Genomic DNA, 17530 nt, shown 5'->3' on the forward strand with positions numbered 1-17530 from the left:
TTTAATATGTAGACCATCATTATAACAATGCCTATAAGAATATATTATTTACCTGTTATTCATTATGACAAACTTTGTCCAGAATATTAAAGAGAGGAAGATAAAAAGAAACGTTTTCAGAGGTGGCCCTCCTTTAGTAAAGTTTGGTGTTGGCTAACCTGGTCAGAGAATTGTTTGAGAAATATTATCGTGAATGTGCTGCCCTGAAAGTCCTTTTTAAACCTTGATGGAAAAGGGCAATCAAAGTAGTAATTGTTGGTATTCACACAATCACCAATACACTGTTCAAAGCAAAAAGGTGGAGCATGTGTATCCTATGCAACTTAAAAAACTAATATTATACATTTTATAATGATTCTTTCTGATTTGTATGTTCAAAAAATAAGTAATATGATTGTACAAAGTAAAAAATCTACATTTTCTATCAATAAATAACAAATACAAATTTTGAAAATAAATTATTGGATAGTAGTCATTACCCTGTATGTACAATGATCTTTCTCCAATAAAATAATTATAAACATGGAAATTAACTACTGCAGCATTATTTCTTAAAGTCTGAAATGTTAATATTCTGCTCTCACCTACACAGACTTAAAAAAAAAAATCACAATTACGTCGCAATAACCATCACAAATCGGGAGTTCGCGCATTTGATACATTGTACCTAATAAATGATAACACAGATGGCAATATCATCCCAAGTATGCATAAGCATAACAGAACTACCGAAACAGCCCTGTTAGCCAAGTTCGTTTATGCAACATCGTATAACAAGTACACGTGGAAGGCATCGACGGTATGGTAAAGAAGGAATTATGGTGTCACATTAGTCAAGCTGGGTGATACATTGTTTGCATAAACAACCTTCTACCAAAAATAGCATATGCTCCTGTGCAAAACACTTCTCCTCTGACACAGACAGCTCATCTACATATAGACCACAAACACTGCCTGTCCTTATGAGATTTCACATCGGGATTTATGGCTGAACCTATGTTACACTACTACCCATGTTAACTTTTTGATGGGAAGTGGACAGTAAAGAGGAGTTTCACTTTGCAGTCAGAAGTGAAGGTGATGAAGTTCCTATTTTGCTTTGGTTCAGAAACAACCGCCAAACATACTCACCACTCCTGTAAGAAAGTTTTCCTGATTTCACATCTGAAATGTGTCACTAGGCAAATCCCATCTAACATCTACGCTAACTAACTTCATTTTGTAACATCCTTTAGCACCTTTTACAGAACCCAAATGTTCACAGCTGTGTTTAAAGCCATCAGATCCTATCCTGAGCCAGATAAACAGCTAGTCAAACATTATCTTCTCTCTCTCTCTCTCTCTCTCTTATTTTTTTTTTATCAACAAGGTTCATTACTGTGTTACAAAAGTCAGTCCACTTCACATGCTCATTAACATTAGGTTTCTCAAGCTGTCTTTTCCAGTCCAAAAGACTTGTATTTTTAGAAGTAAGTGTGTACCTTGCTTCTGGTATATTGTCCATAATGACACTGTATTTAAAGGATTTAGCCTGAATACTGCAAGAAGTAAGATTTAGGGATTTTATAAGATGAAAGCTTAAATTTATGAAGTACGCTGACCTATAACGTGTTTATAAAAAGTCAATAGCTGCAAATCAACCTTGCTCCAACAATTTATATTAATTTAGAACTTTGTGGATATTATGAAGTTTTTCAGTGGATTTGGTGGGCTAAGGCCTTCATAAATCACATTTACTGTGGCTTGGAAGGAAGTAAGGGCAGGGGAGTGAAGCATGGAAACAAAGAACAATGATGTCAAACATAGCATTGTGGAAAGTTGGCTTCCAGTGAATGCCAATTGTTTTGTTAAATGTATTTTCATGCAAAAGTATCTGTGAACACTTTATATTAATTTGTGAGCTTTGCTATACAAATCCAAGCTTTCTTCTCCATTAGAAGGTTAAAATACTACGCAAGGTGCAAACTTTCAACAGTGCAGTTCAACTACAAATGTTTCTGTCATTCGTGTTCTGAACAGCCTGAGCTCCTGCTGTTTATTAGCAGACCACCTTTACACTTACTTTTCACTCACAAAGAGCAGAACTTGATTCATCTGCCATTTATACTGAAAAACACCAGAAGTTCCCAGTACACCAATCAAGACACAAACCTTGCGACACAAACTAGAGAAACAATCAATGGGCTTCCAAATACGAGGTTTAACATTTTTCACTGACTGTTCTAATCATTTACAATAACTTTCAAATGGTTAATACATAACGAGTTACAGTGTATATGTCTGTTGTTACAGAATTTTCTAACAAGTTATTAATTAGACATAAAACAGCAAGGAAACTGTAACAATACTTCACAAATTCAAATTAATTTTCTAATGTAAAAACCATGTGTTCTAACAGCAGGAATTAATGTTGTGTACATTCCTGCTCATGTTCCCACAATTCTTACAATATTTCCAACAATTAAATAAAACATGTCTAAAGCAGATTTTCATATAACATTTGGTGTTTTGTGTACAATTTATGATATACAATTAACATTTGTATTATTAAAAATAATTGCTTTCAGATTATATGCTGGGATTACATTTGTACAAACACTATAAATACTTCAACATGACAAATTATAATTACAAAGAGTTTACTAAAATTAAATATACTCCTTGTGGCCATGCTACAATATTGTCAAATATGATGAGCATGGAATGAAAGCAAATACAACTCTGGCCCACATATATGGAGCAAGTTCATATCTACCCACTCATCCCAACTGTGATACACACATCGTTATGACCAATTTGGACAAAAATCCAATATTGATTTAGTACTGACTTCATTACTTCAACACTAAGATACACTACATTGTATTCTTCGGTTAACACTCTGAAGAAACATATAATTAGACTTATACAGATTTCACCATTGAACATGATGATTAGCCCTTCAACTGTTCTGGACAGAGGAAAATCATGTTGCGCACTGTCAATGGAACCGTCCCATCAAATATACAGCAAATGACTTTCATACAGCACAGAACGCATTGAGAAGCTAGCAATCTGACCATAGCACGTAAAATTTTCTGATTTTTATCAAACTGAAGACATGTATGGAGTTAATTCAATCATACAACTGAATTTCATAAGGTGAAACATTAATTTTGTGAAACAGCATATCTTGTAAAAAGTTTTGAGACATTTTCCTTTATTGCATGGATATTGTCAAAATTACGTACGTTAAAAAATATATGTAAAGGTACTCTTCATTTGCAGTAACCCTACACATGATACTTTTTTTTAATGAAATACCAGACTAAGATAAACCATGTAAGAAATAAATGTACAGGCAATTGAATTTTAAAAATAATAATAAAAAATTTACATCTGCAAAGATGGAATATTTGTCTAAACACAGCTAACTTTTGTATGTTTCTTGGACAGTGGAAGGGATAAGAAACCTGCATTGACGTCATGACTTTGTGTGCACAAAAAGGACTAATTTAAATTTGCTCCAAAGATTATAGAATTCAAAAATCAGGCACCTTGTTAAGTTTATAAAATTATCCTGTTTTGATCTTGCTCTCATATCAGTATTCTAATATAAAATTTGTTTTGTTTAACAATATATATTCCTGTACATGTTAATTCATCCACCCTACTTCATTTACTACTTATATACCATTCCTGAGTTCATATTCTCTTTGTATACTCACCTCTTGCAATATTTTTGACTAGTCATACAATTATTTTACCAACAGACATCATTCACAATATGGAACCTTTCTGCTTTCTGCATTCTGTGCAGAAGTGGTTTACAGCCAGTCCATTATAATGGAATGATAAAAATATTCTGAGATGACTTTTATGTCAAATCACTAAAAATATCCCATACTTTAATAGGCATAACACTCAGACTTTGCTCTCTGGTCCCTCAGTGTTGTGTTTGAATGAGCCACGGATTCGAGTGAGGTACAATGCACAGAAGTGCCCATAACTCTTGTTATACCACTCTGGTGTTCGTCCCCTGCAACCAAATAATTTAATTTCAAACTCACTCTGACTGAAAGTCTCTTCTGATTATTTACAGATATTCAACATTTCACTGTCATGCAAGATAAACTTTTTCCCATAAATCAGATGTAACTGCAGTGTGTTAGAAGTTTATTCATAATCTCAGTTTACTTCATAAACTACAATTGGTACAACCATATTTAAACCACTCTTCTTGAATATACGATATGTTTACAGCGTATAATCAATAGATGTAAGAAGATATATAATTCTATATACCTTTCTTTAATTTTCTACATTTCTTTGGAATTTCTGTAACACTAATTTTTATTAAAGAAAAAGAATTCATTAGAACAACAGTTTCCATTCATTTCATGAATTGCCATAAGCCGCAGAACTGACATTCACAGATGACTCCCACCAGGTCCAATCTATTTTTGTTTTAATTTTAATCTTGCAAACTATGTCTGACTGAAACCTGTATGGCATGTATTAATATTATTCAAAGGCATTCTTAATGCCACATCATGTTTGTTATTACTGTAATGTTATCCAAAGTCACTTGCAAAACATTTTCCAGCAAAGATCTTGGGTCATTCTCACACTAATGTTGCCACCGAGGTGGTGGAAGCACAGGGGTGTCCAGGCCTGATGGCCTGTGAGGCAAAGTCCCTGAAGTACCAATCGCAGGCCCCAACAAAGCAAGCATCTGGGTAGGGGAGGGCAACTGGGTGGTAATGCCCCCCATAGGTTAAATCTTCCTGGTTTGGAGTATGTTACTTTCACATCAATTTATACAAACGTTCTCACATGGTTTGCTAAGTCAAATTAGTGACTATAATAATTTGGAGCCACATTCATAATATACTAAACATTTTCATTCATTTGCACCTACTGGATTTAATGGGATCAATATAAGGAATAAATATTATCAACCTAATTCATGCTCATGGTTTGTGCAGTTACGTTCATCATCAATCTAACGGGTCTTGGCACTATAACTCTTTTACTGTGCAGCCTGTTTCCAAGAAACTGATATTGTTAGTTCAAATCTTGTTGCATTTATGCAGCAACCTCTTCCCTAGAAGGGTATATGTAACCACTTCTTCAATATATTTTTCTCTGTAAGATGTCAAAAATATAACTTCCTTTTTAAAGTAATATCATAGTGCAGGTAACCATGGCTTAATCAAAACAGAAAAAAGATTGCAGATGACATTAGTAAACTTTTACTTACTGATTCTGAGTCTCATGGTAAATGCACGGATCGAAAGTTGCCTAAACAATAAAATTAAATTAAAAGGAATTTCTACCTACTTTGTGTCAACTCTGGATAGATGCATGATCCGTGATTTACCAGACCCACAGGGTTCAATGAGGTACCTAGAAGCAAGCACAATTCCTCTCACGCCACCGAGCATAACTGGTCCGTCTGGATGCTCCACTGATGTTTCCACTATGACGCATGCTCCTTTGGGGAGGTCAGTCCTCCAAGACCTAACATGAATTGAGAACTGTTACTATCTTCAATGTTAAGGGATTCATACAATGGCCTCTTTCATCACCAATAAAATGTTTGGTGAATCTATCTTTTATAGGTCTTATAACAGCCACTTTTCCTTATGGAAAAAATTCACAATTTGATTTACGATTTCATTTTTCATTCCTTCAGCACCCACTATTTATTCTTGTGATATTATTAATCTGTAATAATTTTTAAAATATCTTCAGTCCTTATTTGTTTAAAGTTACAAAAAAGTGTAATGTGTCACTGCTGAGCAGGAAACATGAAAAATCCAAACCACGGATCAGCAGATATTCACAAAGCCTACTTGTCAAAGTTACAAAAATCTACTTTGGATTCACAATGAAGAATCTGAACTACCGGTACATTTTAAATCTCAAACTGAGAATGAAAACATTATGCTGTGGTCAGAAAGTTCCGAGTAACATTGGAATCTTATTTGTGCCACTGGAAGTGGAAACTTCTAATGACGACTTTTTTTTAACCACTGTACGGAGCAAATATTATAGTGTGTTAAAGTATAACTGTACTGTCTGTGGATGGCACACAACCATAGAATGAATATTCAGATCAATGTTCAGTTCAGCTATATTTAAACAACGAAACTCTAAACAAAGAATTTATTAAATTTTGCTTGTAAACGCCATGCGTCCATGAGATGTAAAGTACAAATTGTGAAGTTCTTCATTATATAGCTGTCCCCATTCTCTTGTTACCTCACTTCTCTTATATCCAAATATCCTCCTCAGCATCTGTTCTTGAATTCCCTCAATCTGTGTTCTTCCCTCATAATGAGAGATCAAGTTTCTCACCCCAAAGGAAAATGCTTATTTACACAATTTTTAATAAGGATATGACAGCACAACGGAACTACTTCTCAATACATCATGACATGAGTAACCAACAAAATTAAGTATTTACACCATACAGCAGTTCGGTGAAGAACTGAATTCTTTACCTAAGAACACAGAAGTCTTTAGCAGGTAGAGGAGCCATGCTGGCAGAAACGTACTGGAACACTTCAACCTGAGGGTCGAGGCGTGCTACAATACGCCATTTTAGAAGTGAATAATCCCAAACATGACGTTCCCTCAGCACCCGCTGCAATAGCTCCTGGGGTGGTGCTTCTACTTCGGTGGATACGCGCCAGAGTCTCAGAGGGTGGCCGTCACCCACCTTTTTATATGCCATTTCCACCTGCTGATCGGTTGTGCAAGGCATGTTCACCCAACCACGGCTCCTGGAAGTATAATTTTGAATAATAAGTTCCAGCATGACTGATTTTAAGTTTTCATGGCAATTCATTACTAACAATGAACCTACTTTGGGTGCTCACACTATGTAGAAGTTGGCTTGTTGCCGAAGTTTCAGAGGATCATACGGCCTATATCATCATGGCTGAAGTGAGATCAGAAGTATCTGGTTCATTTTGGGATTGGTCATGTGAATTGGCCATAACAGCCAGCGGTTAGGAGGGAACAGATTAAACTATGTCTGGGTCAATAAGAGACCTTTCTGGGGCTGAAGGAATGCTGGGACAAGAGAAGAAAAACAAGAAATGTCAATACTCACACCCTATGAAATGATGTTCATACCGATTATCAAGACAATGTGTCAACAGGAAACACACATAGTCAGCATGACACCGTAAACTTTTGTTTCCTTATAAAGGAGGGAGGCTGAGAATGGTCTAGACCAGTGGTATTCAACCCTTTTTGTTCGCGTACCCCCAGATATAATTTCTCTTCAACTTTGTACCCCCAAAGTTGTTGGTGTATAATTCAAGTTATACGTAGTATATAATCTACATCTAAAATAAATTAAATAAATTACATTACTGATTATTCAGTGTTTATCATTAAATAATACATTTTTTTAAATTTCGCGTATACTTGGCGCAGTAGTTTTTGGCCGGTGGAATTTTCAAGGCGAATGCTAGGAGCGAGTCACTTGTGCGATAGTATAATGCTGACTGCACCGAGGAGCTTGTCCGACTGAACGCCCAAACAAAAGAAATACACTGACCTTGCCACCTCAGGTACACAGAGTAGGCCCGTCCGCCAGCTTCTCCAACGGCCAAAAACTACTGCACCGACTATACCCCGTAAGATCTCTTCGCGTACCCCCGATTGAATACCATTGGTCTAAACTAATTCATATTGAAACATATATATCACAAATAACTGTAATTTACTTTTATCTAGTGATATGGGTTTTAAACGCCTATACTACGGGGCTGTCAGCCAACACTAGTGTTAACTGTATGGTAGTATGTTAGTGCAATGTATAGCCAGGTGTATAAGCAGTGACACCCAGATGGTACGTGTTAAAACAGAACAGTAATCCCATGAAGAACGCCATCACAAGTTAAATGTTAATGTTGTGATCACTAATCCACACACAGCAATAAAACAAGGTCTGAACATCACTAACTTCTCTCGAGCCTCTTTGAGCAGTGCTGTGGTGCAGGTATAAAGGTAACCACGCCAGTCCTGCTGGAACTCGGCCCCCAGTTCCTCCAAAGCAACAGGGATGCTCTCCTCCATGAAGTTGAAATGGCACTGGGCCAATGTCTCCTCAGACACCTGTAGAACAAAACTTAATTTGATGCACCAAACAAGTGTCTCATCTCCACATAATCAATACCCTCTCTCCGAGTGTCTTACCTTTCAAATTACTCCAAATGCCTATTGTGGTTTAATACGTAAGTGATGTTCGGTACATACCTATTTGACCCAGTAACAGCGACCATAATATGGGTTCGATCCCCAACTGGGGCAGAGGATTTTTCCTCTGGCCTCTGCGTCCAGACCGGCTCTGGGGCCCACCCAGCCTCCTCTACAATGGGTATCGGGGTCCTTTCCCGGGGGTAAAGCCGGCCTGGGCGTGATGCTGACCATTCACTCCCATCTAGTGCCGAGGTCAAGGAAGAGAGGAGCTATACCTCCACTCACCCCAAGCGCCTTTATGGCACGTAGCGGGACAAACTTTACTTTACTTTACCTCAGACAATGGATGATGTCCAATATAACGTTCCTCAACAAAATCAAACATTGTCAAAGACCTTTGGAGAATCAGTATAGAACAGAATTATGTAGCGCTAGTAAAATCAACTGCTTCCGGTCAGTTACATTTCTGTATCAAACTGGAATAATTGTACCTTTAAGTGCCTTCTTCAGAGACCCAGAGAAAATAAATCACGGGAGAACAAATCCAAACTGTGTGTAAGATATTCCAGTACCTAAAACCTGTATAACCATTAATCGCCTCTGGTAGGTTTATACAACATGTAATCTCCATTACAGTTTGCGTCACCATGGCTCAGCAACGCTGCATTTTAAGTAACAAAGTTTCTTCATTCTGGTTTCTTCTCCTAGTTTACATCCTAAATAAATCACTCTACGTGTATGAAGTAAACTGTACAATGCAATAAAACCAAATAAACAAACCATAAATAGATCTTTATGCTCCTTGATGAGATAGAGAAGACAATCGTGTGCAGCGCGGTTCTCGCCAAGTTCTCGCTGGTCCGGAACACCGACGGTCTTCCGTCGCCGCGGTGAAGCAGAAGAGGAGCGACTTGAACTAGTAGAGGATGAAGCGTGATGCAAATGGAACACAGAAGGGGCCAGGCAGACAGCGAGATTGCTTGCCGTCATTTGGTTGCATGCAGACCGTGCCGACACCTGGGACAGGAACTCCAGAAGTGTCTGCAGTGCCTCACGATGCTCGTCAGGGAGAAGAAGCAACACGCACTGAACAGCTTCTGCTCGGAGATTGTTCGGAACATCTGAAACAAAACAGATGGATTCACACAATGCCAAGCTTTGACACAAAAAATGAACAACCCAAAAGCAGTTCTAAAAAAAGTTCTCAAATGGATTCTGAAAATGCAGATACACTTACAAAGCCAGAATTAAAAAAAAAATACAGAATGGTAATGAAATAAACGGCCAGCCAGTCAACTAGCCGACTATCCTCATGGTAGAGTATCTTCATCAAGAGTTTTAAGGGAATTCAACTGATCAAAGAGCTATACTTTCTCATAACATTAAAAGGGTCATCACACGATTACAAAAGTGCCTGCCATTTTTTCTTTATGGAACTGTTTTAATGGTCTTTATCCACGCTGAATTCTGAAGGTTTCTAACAATTGTGATTTACATAAGTAAAATTGTTCTTTTGGACTTTGTCCATCATCTTAAATTATAAAATAACAGAATGTTTTGGAAGCTGGATTCCACTTCTGTCTTCAGGTAAGAAGGGGGAAATAGGACAGAAAGCCCATCTGTTAGGCCGCCTGGTTGAGCTAGCCTCAGACCTGGACCTGCCTGAGACTAGTCCAAAAAGAATAATTTTACATTTCACCCATGCTATATATCTTTGTAGCACTTGTGCTTGTTTTTCTTACGTTGAAAAATTGCGATGAATGTTTCAGACAGTTTATTTGTAAGTAATGCCTCCGGCAACTCTCTGAAGTACTGCTTAACCATGTCGGCCACATCATATGCTTGCTGGCCTTCGAAACTGATAGTTTCTCCCTGCATCTCCGTCATCAGCTTCAGCTTCTGGATCCGTGATCGCACACCTGACTTGCGGAACAACCCGACCTGATCCAACGAGTTGACGCGCAACCAACGCAAGGCTCCCTGAATACACTTGGGTAAAGCTTGCCCATTTCTTTGCAATGACAGTAGTAATGGCACCCCAAATACAGTTTTGTCTGAAACACACAGTAATATATAATCTGAAGTTGAATATAATATAAGTCTAGATGTTTTAAAGGAGGAAAAACATGAGTAGGGAAAATAAAGCTGTAAAAACATTCGACTTAACAACGTACGTAAGTCCATCATCACAGTAAGAACAAAAAATATCTTGTCAGAAGGGTCTCATCAGAGTATATATTTTTATTTCCCACATTTCGACTCTACATCACATTCACGTGAAGCATTTATTGGTATCCACTAGAGATCTATTTGTCCATTACAGTTACAAAAACCTTTGGCAATTGTGACATATCAGCCCAACACAATCACAGTTGTAATTTCAGCTGATTCAGCATTCATAATGACATCAGTAAGACAACTGATCTTTTTTTCAGTAGCAAAAATATGCACGTAGTAAAAATAGTTAAAATAGTCGAGACCACTACCACAGTTAAAGGACACTAAAAATACGTAAAACACATATTTAAGTTATGCATACATCAGCAGCTCACCTTTGTAATCAGGAGTCTTGATCTTACGAATAAACTTTGGCAGCTCCCAGTTCCAGCCGGTGCGGTGTGTCGGACAGTACCGCTCCATGCAGGCCGTGAGTTTGAGAAGTGCCAACTTGCGCAGCACCAGCAGCTGGCCACACGACAGCGAAGCCATTGGCCGAGAACCTTGCACGGTGCCCCTGCCACTGTCGACTGAACGGAACAGATAAGAATCTGGCCGAGTTGATCCTCGCTGAAAGCTGTGCCACCTCACCACAACAGCTCTGCAACATCGTCGCACACAACTATATATTAATTTCTGAAAATGACCACTCAATAAATACAAATATCTAGTATGCATTTGAAACATAGTATCAAGGGTTGGTTCAACATTTCACATTCATGTTATTTATTGGTTTTGGTACATAAACATGGCCTCATAACGTGTCAAGTCATAACAACTCAACTAAATTTGACGTAACGTAAAATAACAGCTGCTTATTTTTCAAGCTTATGATCAAGGGTTTGTATTGCTGTGATATTTATACTGCTGGATAAAGATTCACACATAATTTGCACTTGAATGTACCTGCATTTTCAGAATGGATCAATTACAAAATTAGAAATTAAATGTGAATTGTATGTCCTGAACTGTATGAAATTTAACTTACTTGTAAATTTTGAGGTTTTCACGGCGGTGAGTATGAAGATTTCTGTCTTCTGGGTTGTTGCGCTGTGTAGTCTGGTCGATGTTTACCGACGTTTCTGAGGTCATACTGCCTCCATCATCAGGGCGACCAGACTACACAGCGCAACAACCCAGAAGACAGAAATCTTTTAACTTACTTGTGTCGTGGGGTAGATTCACCGTCATCATGGTCACTCTCAGGCTGCGATGCTAGCGTACTGCTGGAGTCCTGACTTCCTATTAACTCCGACGAGCCTGACTTGTCACAGTACACGGTCACATCTGTATCAAATAATGGCAAACACGTTACACCTCAAAGTTCTTGAACGCCAAACCCGTTTGTAATTGTTGACTTACATTTCATATATTAATTTACATGAGTATTTATAACCAAATTCATAAAAAAAATTAATATCCTTAGCTCTAACAGACCATTAGTTATCATTAATATACCAAAGGGTAAGTGAAAATTTCATACAACTACGACGATGACGATTTACATTATATAACACATACCAAATGTTGCATAATTATTATCATATTTTTAGGATCCTACATTACATGATCCTAGTGTCACTTCCAACTCACAAACTCATCCCTCCGTCATGTTGCTATACTGCTTGAGGGAAATTATAATACATTACGAAATACAAGGTAGGGATGAATTTCATTGGCATATACAGTTCGTGAAAGTTGGTAAAGGGTTATAAAACTAAAAGGGACACAGACAGAATGGTGACCTCATAATCCTACTTTTTTCCCCTTAAGGCTAAAAAAAATTACCTCTGCGCAGTTCACCCTGTAGCTTCTCTCTGTACCACTGACTTTCTTTGCCGAGATTCAGACTACCCGTCCTTGCCTGTGACTTGCAGGTGACCGACGCTCTTTGAACAGAATCTTGGTCATGGCCCCGACTATCTACGTAATCCAAAACCTGGTAAGAACAAGACAAGTATCAACACTTGCAACGTAATTTCCTGTCCGCAATCGTGTATTTAAATAAAACTGATATTCATTTAATTCCCATAATTTTGACATATAACCACGGTGGTCTAGCGGTTAGAACGCTGGCCTTGTAATCCTGGGGTCTCGGGTTCGATTCCCGGCGGTGCCCGAATTTATAACTTGTGTTGGGCAAGGCCGTGGTCTAGGCAACACGGAGTTTTCCTCCGTGGCATCCCAACAATTACTCCATTCACACACAGAAGAAGGCAATGGCAAACCACTTCTGGATCATCTGCCAATAACGTATATGAACAGGTCCCAGTCCGAGAAAAGGATGGAAGGATCCTGTTCATATGGACCTGTCGTCAGACAGAACACTAAATAAATAAAATAATAATTTTAACATAAGACACCACATCAGGTACAATTAAGTTGTCAGCCTGTTGTTTATGCGTCTGTGAAATGGTTTCTCACTCTTGAGAGAAAAATAAAAATCGAGGCAATTCAAAAATAAAATTTTGATGTTCAGTTCACTACTACGCTAAATTTTATACAAATGTCCCTGAAACTGATTCTGCAGAGTTCCTCAAACTCTTGCGAGGTATCAAAAATCTGTGCTGCTAATCCAGGCCCCGCACAGACTCTTGTGTTAAATAATCTCGTTTCTTTCGACCGGAAGAAAGGCGTACTGCATCAAAGTCTATGTAAAATTTCATTAATGAGATGTAATTATCAAGCCAGTAACAAAACACGTACGGCAATGATCAGAGAACGATATTTTTGACACCCTGCAAATTAAGCAGATCAACTGACGAGATCTGTAAGTGCAGTGCCGTCAAACATGAATATCGCATCGCGGCACACACCTTGGTGTGGTTACTGTTTGCATCCTTGAGGTACTGGTGTCTCCAACTGGTGGGTTGGCACTCAGAGTCTGACAAGGCACCATGGTCTTCAGCTTTGCTGTGACCGCGATGGAGTAGTTTTTTCGCCCGATTCAGTTTTGAGCGGCCACGATGATGAGGCGGTGCCGGTGAGTTTCTGCCACCTTGACTTCCATCTGAACAGTAACTAGAGCTGTCATCTCCAAACCCTGGACCCAGTGTTCCTGAGGCTGGGGATGGTGTTGGTGTAGGTGTGGGAGTGGAGGAGTGAAGACCGGACGACGGCGGGTGCTCCGGTGAGGACGCGCTAGTTCCGGTAGGGGAGACGTCGACGCAGTTCAGATCCTTCATGCGCTGCTGCATTGTTGTTACATCCAGCACCTGCGCAGTAAGACACGAAGTGAGGAAAAGTTCCACTGCGATGCTGAGTGAGAAAGAATGAATACTATAGGCATCAAATAATTTCAGCTGTCACCGAAAGGTCTGCAAGTAGAAGACCGGTGGCTGCCGTGACTACGCACTTGCCACAGTATTCACGTGGAGAGGAAGACAGTACATTAAAGACTCAGCCTCCTCCGTTCCCTTGTTAGCACTGTGCTACCACCAACTACCACAACTATCTATCGTGGATAATCAGTGTTTCAGAGTTTATCCGTGCTTCCTCTCTAAGCACAGATAACAAAGTATACCCTGCACCATTGTATGCATCTAACACAATTGTCAATTCCTTATAATGAATGGAATTCTATACCTGTGGCCCACTGATGACGACACCTTCCCGATTTTGCCGTCTCCTTCTACGAGATTTTAGGCTTTCCATTCGACGCAGCAAGGCTTTGGCACCGTCCCTAAGACGCTCGCTGCCAGTGCGCCTAAATCGCACGGCCAAAAGTTCTGGATCTCCTGCTGGGTGTCCAGGTGGTAAACTGCCATAGCGAAGACTAGATATAACTGGTATCTCATCAGGATCATAGTCCTCCTCCTCCTCCTCCTCCTCGCCCAACAGTCTGTCCCCTGGGAAACCACGGTTGTCCTCTTCGTCATCAGGAGCAGACTGCTCCCTCTCCTTACCACCGGCTGCTGTAACATGCGACTTCCTAAATCATAGGATTCGAGGTTTTCACGACGGTGAGTCTGAAGATGGCCGTCTTCTGGGTTGTTGCGCCGTGTAGTCTGGTAGAAGCTTACATTTCAGAGGTCATACTGCCTCCATCAACAGGGCGATGAGTATGAAGATTTCTGTCTTCTGGGTTGTTGCGCCGTGTAGTCTGGTAGAAGCTTACATTTCAGAGGTCATACTGCCTCCATCAACAGGACATGCGAAATGTCGGTAAACTCAACAACCCAGAAGACGGCCATCTTCAGACTCAAGACTGTGAAAACCTCAAATCCTACAAAATGTGTGTTTATTATTCTACTCCAATTACTGAAGTTATCAAAGAAGAACAATTCTCTGTTATCGGTATTTACGGTCAAAAATTTAGTGAAATTTACACGAGAATTAAAGTCAAATAACGTGACAAATATGTGAACCACAGGAAGTTCGTGGATGGGTTTAAAGATTTAGGGCAGGGCGGATGAGTCCTGATGCTGCGTATTCTGGGAGCCATAACAGTACTGTGCTGAGGTAAAGGACACTGATCAGCCTATCTAGGACAACATAAATATCGGCAATGACGAATGTGAATCTGAGCATCGGTGATGGAATGAAGTGGTACAAGAATGGCTTGAGACTCGACAAATAATGTTTTCTAATGGGACCAGACTGTACTCCTCCCCCAGAATTGTCAGGGTGATTAAGTCGAGAAGAATGAGATGGGCTGGGCATGTAGCGCGCATGGATGGGACAAGAGGTGTGCACCGGGTACTGGTCGGGAAGCCTGAAGGGAAGAGACCGCTGGGGAGACCTAGACGTAGATGGGAGGATAATCTCAGGCGGGATCTATGGGAGATAGGAGTTGAAGGAGACTGGATTTTGTTGGCCCAGGACAGGGTCCGGTGGAGGGCTTTGGTTAATTCGGTGATGAACCTTCGGGTTCGGTAAGCAATCTAGTTAGTTAGTTAATGGAACCAGGAAATGTATAAATTGCTGGACGAAATGTACTGAAAAGCAAGACGACCACATACAAAAGAACATATTTCCTAAATACTGTGCGGTTACTTTGTAGAAACTTATGTTACACTGCCATAGAAGTTATTAACTAAGACAAAGTCAAAATAACACAGACTTCGATACTAACCAGAGAATGCTTGAAGCCGTTCCACATGTTGAGCTGTCACCTCACACACTCGTGACCACCGCCTCGATTCCGGCTGAAACGTCCAGTTCTCGCTCAGGGCACAGGGATCATCATCATCAGAATCATCAACCTGCAACATGATTCCTCATCAAGTTTTACTCAAGAACCACAGGGAAAGTTCATTTGCCATAATAAAGCAGGCTGGAATCCATTTCTTTTGAAACTCCATCTCTTTCAAATGCGTCTACTGGGATGATACCAGCCCCATAGAATTTCTATGGATATGGTTTATTTCATGCCTTCTAAATAGTAAGTTAAAAAAAAATTGCAAAGGAAAAAAAAAAGATAAAATGTTCACTTTGCAATATCAGCCCAAAGGGTATATCAATACATTTTATCTTATAATGTTTCAAGTCAGAGAAAATAATGCAATGAGAAAAATATAAATTTGTATCCACCTGACATCTCAAAAATACATTCTGAACTGTAATGGAAAATAAGAAAATTAATCATGTTTAAGCCGCTGATTCATAACAGATCAAATTAAACTGTAATACTGTATAGCGATGAATTAAAATGAACGTTGATAATATTATCTCCAGTGACATTTATGTTCAAAACAAACTGATCTTCCGTAATAAAACTGCCTTCATCTTCATATGACATTTCATGAAAACAGGACATCTGGTTCAGAAGTAAACCTATCTTTCAAAATAAAATTAAAAAGTAGGCTATAAACAAGTTGCCTGCCATGATGTGATGCATACGGACAGAGACAATTTTACTTTACTCATTCAGACAAGCAATAGCAGGATTGAGAATCAAAACATCAAATAAGAGAGGGAACTTACATGAAGCAAGATTTGAGGTTCACACAGCGGTGAGTATGAAGACGGTTGTCTTCTGGTATGTAGCGAAATAGTTTACCGACATTTCAAAGGTAGTTGCTTCAAGTACCTTTGAGACATCGTTAAACGTCCACTGTTTGTAGCGCCGCGTAGTCACATGGCGTCACTACAACCCAGAAGACTGCTATCTTCAACTTACATAAACATGCAAAGTTTAATATCATTCAGAACGAAAATTAAACCTACCACAATGCTTAAGGGGTGTATTTACGTTCTTATGAAAAACAGCAACACAGAAGTTTGTAATCTACTGTGTTAAATGCTCATATATACGACATCTTGCACAGCAAAGTTCTCTCTGAAACCAAATTTAACGCTATAATACTATTATAACAACAGAGGCGCTGTAGTCTCGTGCGAGTGTTGCATTCGCAGGAAAAGATGCTACCAACTTTTCGAACCTTTTTTCAACATCTGGTAAAACTGGGGTTTCATCAGCCTACAGCACATTGCAGAAAAACGCGTACACTCATTCACGCCTCGAATGGAATTCAAACCCACGACCCACATCGTAGACCGCACGAACAAATCGTTCTCTTCTGATACATAAGCACCCACCCCCCCCGCTTAACTATACTCGACAAAAGCGAGAGGTTGTCTGGCCTGTGAGGGAGCTGAATCCTGTGTTTAGCGAACTGAGCGGTGAGCTCACAGCAACACGTTCTGTTGAATGAATAGTTCAGTTTCTCGCCACATAACCAATCGCCTTAGATGGAACACAATTGCGTGCGATTTCCTGACAAGTCCGTATTGTTATTAATACGGACTTGTCAGGAAATCGCACGCAATTGTGCACAATGTTAAGCTCCTCGTTATGCATATGTTTCTATTCTCGTGCTATTTCCTCCGCCCCTCCCTTCTGAATACATATACAAATAAATATAGATAATGAATAACTATATTATATCGCGGCAACCACTGAATATCATCCTGCAAGGCTGCTATGACCTCGGCAGGAAGTGGATACAGGAAATGCATTATTTTAGCTACAGCAATTTTATTTCCCATTATATCCCGAGTTCATTCACCATCCAACTTCTCACACAATGGCGTGTTCCAGTGTTGCAAACAGACCGTGTACAGCAGAATTTTATTTCCCTCTCTAAAAAATACGTGATCATTTCTCTTTGCT

The 17530-nt window shown here is 39.3% G+C and overlaps 1 protein-coding gene across 7 annotated transcripts in view; it reads right to left on the minus strand.

The window, feature by feature from the left end:
- Nucleotides 1-1796: 1796 nt before the first annotated feature.
- Nucleotides 1797-17530, minus strand: part of cv-c (RhoGTPase activating protein) — a 222625-nt gene continuing 206891 nt past the window's right edge. For 6 of the 7 annotated variants that reach the window (XM_087343957.1, XM_022069653.2, XM_087343956.1 and 3 more), the window contains 12 exons: nt 15491-15620; nt 14002-14330; nt 13233-13631; nt 12205-12355; nt 11580-11703; nt 10752-11017; nt 9942-10253; nt 8980-9320; nt 7964-8115; nt 6489-6770; nt 5323-5502; nt 1797-4018 (listed from right to left, as the gene is read on the minus strand). In XM_087343957.1, the coding sequence (XP_087200083.1) occupies nt 3904-4018; nt 5323-5502; nt 6489-6770; nt 7964-8115; nt 8980-9320; nt 9942-10253; nt 10752-11017; nt 11580-11703; nt 12205-12355; nt 13233-13631; nt 14002-14330; nt 15491-15620 (2781 nt within the window). In that variant the 3' untranslated portion in view covers nt 1797-3903. The remainder of the gene's footprint in view (nt 4019-5322; nt 5503-6488; nt 6771-7963; nt 8116-8979; nt 9321-9941; nt 10254-10751; nt 11018-11579; nt 11704-12204; nt 12356-13232; nt 13632-14001; nt 14331-15490; nt 15621-17530) is intronic. The other variant, XM_087343958.1, reaches the window with a different exon arrangement.

This window comes from Zootermopsis nevadensis, unplaced genomic scaffold (genome assembly GCF_977971745.1).
Source record: "Zootermopsis nevadensis isolate Lab colony 2312 unplaced genomic scaffold, Znev_1.0 Znev_ptg000007l, whole genome shotgun sequence".
Taxonomy (NCBI): Eukaryota; Metazoa; Arthropoda; class Insecta; order Blattodea; family Termopsidae; genus Zootermopsis; species Zootermopsis nevadensis.